Raw genomic sequence first — 6995 nt, forward strand, 5'->3', positions numbered from 1 at the left:
TTATAGTTATCCTTGTAGAGATCTTTCATCTCCTTGGTTAAATTTATTCCTAGGTTTTTGTTGTTGTTTTGTAGCTATTGTAAGTGGGATTGCTTTCTTGATTTCTTTTTCAGCTGGCTGTTAGTGTATAGAGATGCTACTGAGTTTTGCATGTTGATTTTGTGTTCTGCAACTTTACTGAATAAACTTATCAGTTTTTAGAGTTTTTTGGGGGAATCTTTGGGGTTTTCTTTATATAAGATCATGTCATCTACAAACAGTGACACTTTGACTTCCTCTTTTCCAATTTGGATGCCCTTTATTTTCTTCTCTTGCCTAATTGCTCTGGTTAGGACTTCCAGTATTATGTTGAATAAGAGTGGTCAAAGTAGGCAATCTTTTCTTGTTCCTGTTCTTTTTCCTTAAAGCTTTCCTCTAAGAAAAACATCCCATTCAAGATAGTGTTCACTGTGGGTATATCATATATGGCTTTTATTGTGTTGAGGTACATTCCTTCATACCTAATTTGTTGAGTGCATTTATCACTCAACACATTCATTTGATGAATTTTATCAAATGTTTTTTCTGCTTTCTTTGAGATGATCATATGGTTTTTATCCTTCATTCTGTTGATGTGCTATATCATGTTGATTTGCATATGGTGAACCACCCTTGCATCCCTGAGATAAAGCCCAATTGATCATGGTGTGTAACCTCTTCTTGATATGCTGCTGAATTTGGTTTGAGGATTTTTCCATCTGTGTTTATCAAGGATATTGGCCTGTAGTTTGCTTTCTTTGTTGTGTCCTTGTCTGATTTGGGTACAGGTTGATGCTGTGCTCATAGAATGAGCTTGAAAGAATTCCCTCCTTTTTCAATATTTTGGAATATTTTGAGAACTGGTGTTGATTCTTCTTTAAAAGTTTGGCAGAATTCAGCAGTGAGGTCATCTGGCCCTAGGCTTTACTCTGTTAGAAGACTTTCTGTTATGGATTCAATCTAATTACTTGTTATAGGTTTGTTCAGGTTTTCTATTTCATCTTGGTTCAGTCTTGGTAGGTTATATGTGTCCAGGAATTTATCCAATTCCTGTAGGTTTTCCAGTTTGTTTGCATAAAGTTGTTCATAATACGTTCTAATGATCCTTTGTATTTCTGTGGTATCAATAGGAATGTCTCCTTTTTCATTTCTTATTTATTTGGGTCTTCTCTCTTTTTTTTCTTAGTCTAGTTAATGGCTTATCAATTTTGTTTATCTTTTCAAAAAACCAATTTTTCGTTTCATTGATCTCTTTTATTGTTTTTTTGGTCTACTTTGTTTAGTTCTGCTCTAATCTTTATTATTTATTTTTGTCTACCAATTTTGGGATTGGTTCTTGCTTTTCTAGGGTCTTGAGGTACAACATTAGGTTATTTAAAATCTTTCCACTTTTTTAGTGTAAGCATTTATTGCTATAAACTTCCCTCTTAGTACTGTTTTTGCAGTGTCCCATAGGTTTTGGTATGTTGTGTTTCTATTTTCATTTGTTTCAAGGAATTTTTAAATTTCCTTCTTAATTTCTTCATTGACCCATTTTGGTTGTTTAGGACTATGTTATTTAATTTCGATGTATTTGTACAGGTTCTAAAGTTCTTTTACTGATTTCTAGTTTTATTCCATTGTGGTCTGAAAAGATACTTGATATGACTCTGATTTTTTATATTTGTTGAGACTTGATTTGTGGTCTAACATAACTATTTTCTAAACATTTCTGATAACCATCCCTTCCTTCCCATCCCCGCTGCCATGTCCCTTTTTCCAGCTCCACCGATTCCTGTCCTGCTCTGCATCACCACCAAAGGGCTCTTCCTAACTAAATAATCTGATTGTGTAATTCTACTCCTCATATTCTTTAGTAGCTCTCACTTCCTATAAAATAAAATCTAAGTTTCTTAGCATGATATGCACAACCACTCATGGTCTGGCCCTGCCAACCTCTTGAGCTTTTGCCATTCTGGTACAACATAGCTGAGTAGACTGGATGACATGATCTTCCTCCAACATACCATATTTTAAATCATACTGTGGTTTTTTACACATGTTCTCATTCCCTGGGATACACTCCCCATTAGTCCATCTGGCAAACCAGTGCTCATCCTAGAAGTCACACATTAAAACTTAACTCCTTAATGGAGACTTCCCTGACTACTTCAGACAGATTTCCTTGTCTTCCTTTTACACACTGGACATTATAGACCAGGTCATATTATCATTATTGTTATTCTCATGTCTCTCTTTTGTTCTCCTTCCGAGCAAGACTATGTTCATGTCTCCATCCCCATACCTAGCTTAGTACATGCTATATAGCAAGTGCTTAATCAGTATTTGTTGAAAGAGTGAATGAATGATCACAGTGGCATTTCCTCGGTTCATAAAACCTATTTTCAATGTGAATTTGCCAAGAAATTAGGCACTTTGTAGTTAAACTAACACACATATACCTAGAAGAAACATGATAACCTTTGAGGCCTTCTGACCTTATCAAGGTGAAGCTTTTTGGGTGAAAGCAGGATCTCTATATTTTGGGGGGATAGGCATATCTTATTTTAAGCTCTCTCAATTACCTTAGCTTCAGAAAGAAATTCAAAAGTCAGTTTGAGTCACATCATTTAAAATGGACATATATTTAATCAAGGTTGTTTGGGTCCCCTAAACAAAGGGTTCTTAACCTAACCTAAGAAAATGTAAAGGAAGAAATATCATTAAAAACTAAAACATAATAGGAGTTTGAATATGTTATTTGATATGCTACTTTGGGTTTCTGATAGTTTGCTTATTTGTTTGTTTTTTAGATTTGTTTGTGAGGGAACAGTGGAAGATAAGATCTTGCAGCTCCAAGAAAAAAAGAAAGATTTGGCCAAACAGGTTCTATCAGGATCTGGAGAATCTGTCACCAAACTCACTTTGGCTGACCTCAAAGTCCTTTTTGGCATCTAACCTACTGTTCATAGGGTTCAGAATTATGCCATTGCTGGCTTGTATAAGAATCTGAGAGTAATGACATAACCATGATTTAGCTCTTTCCTGGCATTCCATTTCACTGGCAAGCCTTTTGCCCTCCTCAAAATGAGGCATAATCTTATCCCTAGAATTGAGGATGGTTAATCAATCAACTTATTTAATGAGTGGCATAGAAACCAATCAGTGATTTCAGATAAGAGAAAATGCTTTAGAATTAAGTGATTTTGGAAAACAGCTCTGGCAGAATTGTACATAAGATTTAGTAAAGCTCAAAAACCCATGTGTTGCCTTTCTATCCTCAGCTGATGGGAGACCTAGTGTTATTACCTTCCCTAACATAGGCCCCATCACATCTCTTCATCTCTTCTTGCCAGTGAGGCTGCCCCTGTAACCATCTCTTTATGGATGGAGCAGAGAGTAGATCCCGACATCCAGCCATTCTTCTGCAGTTGTGTCAGCCCAGGCAGTTCTTCCTTAGGCTTAAGATCAAGGAGATGCTTTGTTTATAAACAGATGTGGGGTATAGGTATCATTCTATCATTTAGTATCAGTGTATCTGTGTCATACAGTATTTGTATCATTTGGTATCATTGTATCTTTAGTATTTCTATCATATGTAGTATTAGTATCTTAATTTAATATTTGTATCAGTTTTCACAATATTTGTATTTTTACAAGTTTACAGTATTTGTAGCATATAGTATTGTCATATTATTCAGTATTTGTACCATTGTATCATTTAGTATTTGCATTATCATTGGTATAATCTAATAAATACATGTTTAACAGCACAGTAGAGATAATCCTATGTGTTCATCAAACCCCATTTGCTTTTCTTTCTGGGCACCCAGAGACACTACATTTCAGTCTTCACTGCAGTTAGATGGGGTTCTTTTTTTTTTTTTTCCTTTTTGTCTTTTTTCGTGACCGGCAACGGATCGCAACCCTCAGTGTCGCGCCCGTACCGGACCGGCAACGGGATCGCAACCCTCGGTGTTGCGCCCGCACCTCGCTCAGCCAGTGAGCGGCTGGTCTGTATGTGGGATCCGAACCCTCGGCGGGAGTGCCGCCGCGCTCCCAAGTGGCGCACTGTAGCAGTGCGCCACCGGGCCGGCCCAGATGGGGTTCTTATTACAGTGTGAAGGTTAATTCTAGGTGTCAACTTGGTTAGATGAAGGAATGCTGAGAAACCTGGTAAAGCTATCTTTCTAGGTGTGTCCGTGAGGATGTTTCCAGCAGAGATTAGTATGAGAGTCTGAGTGGACTGGGTGGGAAAGACCCACCCTCAGTGTGGGTGGGAATCATCCAATCCACTGGGGGTCCGGAGAGAACAAAAGACAGAGGAAAGAGGTGAAGCTCTCTCTTGATACGTTGGGGCTGGGATACACTCTTCTCTCCTGTCTGTGGACATCAGAGCTCAAGACTCTTCAGCTTTTGGGTTGCAGGACTTACACCAGGGACACCATCAGCTTCCCTGGTTCTGAGGCCTTTGGACTTGGACTGAGCCATGCTACTAGCATCCAGTTTATAGACGCCTATCATGGGACTTTTCTTCATAGTCACATGAGCTAATTCTCCTAATAAATCCCTCTCATATAATTATAACATATCCTATTGGTTCTGTTTCTCTGGAGAACCCTGACTAATACACTGAGTTCTAATCAATGGAATGTGGAGAGAAGGGATGCAAGTTATTTCTAGGCTGCCCTCTAAAACGTTCCCAATGATTCTTCATGCTGTTTCTTCCCTCAGCCTGCTGAATGCAAAAGAACTAATGAAGACTACAAGGCCCGAGGGAATGGTGAAGTCACTGCATCAGGGGTTCTTAACCTAGTTTTTGGCCATTGATGCTTTTGTCAGACTAGTAAGGCCTCGGTCCCTGAATGACTATGTGGAACAGTCTTCCCCATGTGTACCTCTCTCCTCACACCAACTCACGTGCATTGGATTATGAAATGATAAAGAAATAATTTTTTTAAACCACTGAGATTTGGGGATTGTTTATGTACCACTCAGTACCCTGACAGACAAATACTTGAGACTTTTATACCTCAGGAAACCATTCAGATTTCCTTCTTCCCATTATCAGTTGTTCCCAAAACACTTACTTTGCTCATTTCTGCTAGAAAGAATCATAGTTCTTCTTAGACAGAAATACTTCCCTCCTTTGAGTTGGGCTAGGAGACAAAACCTACATAACTCAGTCACAGTGTGAACTAAGGCACTGGAACTTTTTTAAGCAAAAGTTCCCTTTAAGGACAAGAGCTAAAGACTTACAAAGGTAACGTGGCATGGTGGGAAGAGTTCTGGTCTAGAACTTAGACTTAACTCTAGTTCTGGTTCACTTAGCTGGGTGTGTAACCTTGAAAAAATCATTAACTTCTCTACACTTGGGTTTCTTCAGTTGTAAGATGGGCAATGTTTTTACAACTCAGCAGCTACGATGAGGTCCCTGGTAAAATCAGGAAATGAAGAAAGTAAGGTTACCCTTTTGAAGTTATGCTGTAAGATCAACACACTAAGGTAAAGATAGAGTCACCTAAGAAGCAATGGTTCCCAGGCCAGGAAAAATGTTCAAACCCTGGCTCAACCATTTGCTGATTGTCTGGCATTAGGCTAGTTACAAATTCCTTGGGCATCTCAGTCCTTTCATCTGTAAAATGTGTAGATTAGCACAATTGTATATCTCATGCACCACTGGGAATTTAATAACAAATATACATACTATAACTTGTTTGACAAGATAGATCAGTAATGTCCATCAGAAGGGTATTAGATGAACATTGTCAGTGTCCATTCCAAGCACTGTTTAGAGGAAAGGGAGTCTTAAGTTTCAGGTTCAAATATTCTGGCTTTTAGTTTGGAGAGGGATTCAGGGATTATAATCTACAATCTTCAGATATCCAGAGCCCATTAACAAATGTAATCTACTGTAAGATTCCTCCTGGTATCTTAAACAGTTTCTCTAATTTTCCTTGTCCTGGTTGTAAGCTAGCAAAGCCACCTAATTATGTCTTGGGTAGGTGTTCCTATGACTGAGGTGCTACTGACGAGATGTGGATGCAGAAAAAGTTGGAACCACCATCCTAATGGGATGGAGTGTATCAAACATGCATTCTTAAATCCTAGTTCTGGGAGGGAGATATCTCATGCATTAATGTAAGTGGCATTCTGATATCTGTCTCAGGCTCATGTTCATTTTAGCTAGTGTGAATCAATTCCTTAAGGTCTGTGTATGACATGGTGGGTCTCTGCAGCCTCTAGCAGTACGCAGCATCCCACACTATAGTGCTGCACTGTGAATCCTGCCAGTGTCAACCAGCCTTCTTTCATGTGATACACCACCACCACTGGGTTTTCTTTTCACATCTGCCTGCCACCTCACCAGACTTGGGCACAAACGATATGAGGGCATAAGTGCTTTATAAACCATAAAGTGCTGGTGTTAGGTCTGGGAATATGAGACTAAAGTAGCATTATGGATGAAGCTGAAAGAGCCAGATGGTGAACATCTGTCACCAAAGCACAACCTTCCTGAGCACTAAATTTACAAGGTATTTCTAATGTGACAGAAATGTCTTCATGGAAGGTTTATAGTTGCACTTTTCTTTAGCCATGTTGATCACACAAGAGCATCATGCATGCCATGGCTGTGTGGAATCTTGGGCCCTTTAAAAAGCCTGTCAATGACTCCTATTTCCATGCAATCATTATGAATAGCAATAGGTAGAATTATATATTTATGGGACATGACCCCTTTCTCATCAATTATGTGTGGTGTAGTATAGTTATTGCAAAAATTGGGTTGTTTCCTCTGACTGCCTTGCTCAATGAAGTGGCTTTTAACAGGGCTTGCAGGTAAAGGCAGATTCTTCTGCACTAAAAAGATAACCAACGGGACACCAGTGCTTAGTGTGACCTCTCTGATGGTCTGAAATCTTGATATCTACCATAATACCTTGAGAGAATTGGGTTTACAAAGTGGAATGTTATACTACTATTTTTTGTATAGCATC

At 38.8% G+C, this 6995-nt stretch overlaps 1 protein-coding gene across 1 annotated transcript in view; it reads left to right on the top strand.

The window, feature by feature from the left end:
• The window catches only part of TTF2 (transcription termination factor, RNA polymerase II), a 48384-nt gene extending 44614 nt beyond the window's left edge, over window positions 1-3770 (top strand). The window contains exon 23 of the mRNA XM_008586712.1: window positions 2811-3770. Within this exon, the coding sequence (XP_008584934.1) occupies window positions 2811-2955 (145 nt within the window). The 3' untranslated portion in view covers window positions 2956-3770. The remainder of the gene's footprint in view (window positions 1-2810) is intronic.
• The last annotated feature ends 3225 nt before the right edge of the window (window positions 3771-6995 follow it).

This window comes from Galeopterus variegatus, unplaced genomic scaffold (assembly GCF_000696425.1).
Source record: "Galeopterus variegatus unplaced genomic scaffold, G_variegatus-3.0.2 Scaffold4087, whole genome shotgun sequence".
Lineage (NCBI taxonomy): Eukaryota > Metazoa > Chordata > Mammalia > Dermoptera > Cynocephalidae > Galeopterus > Galeopterus variegatus.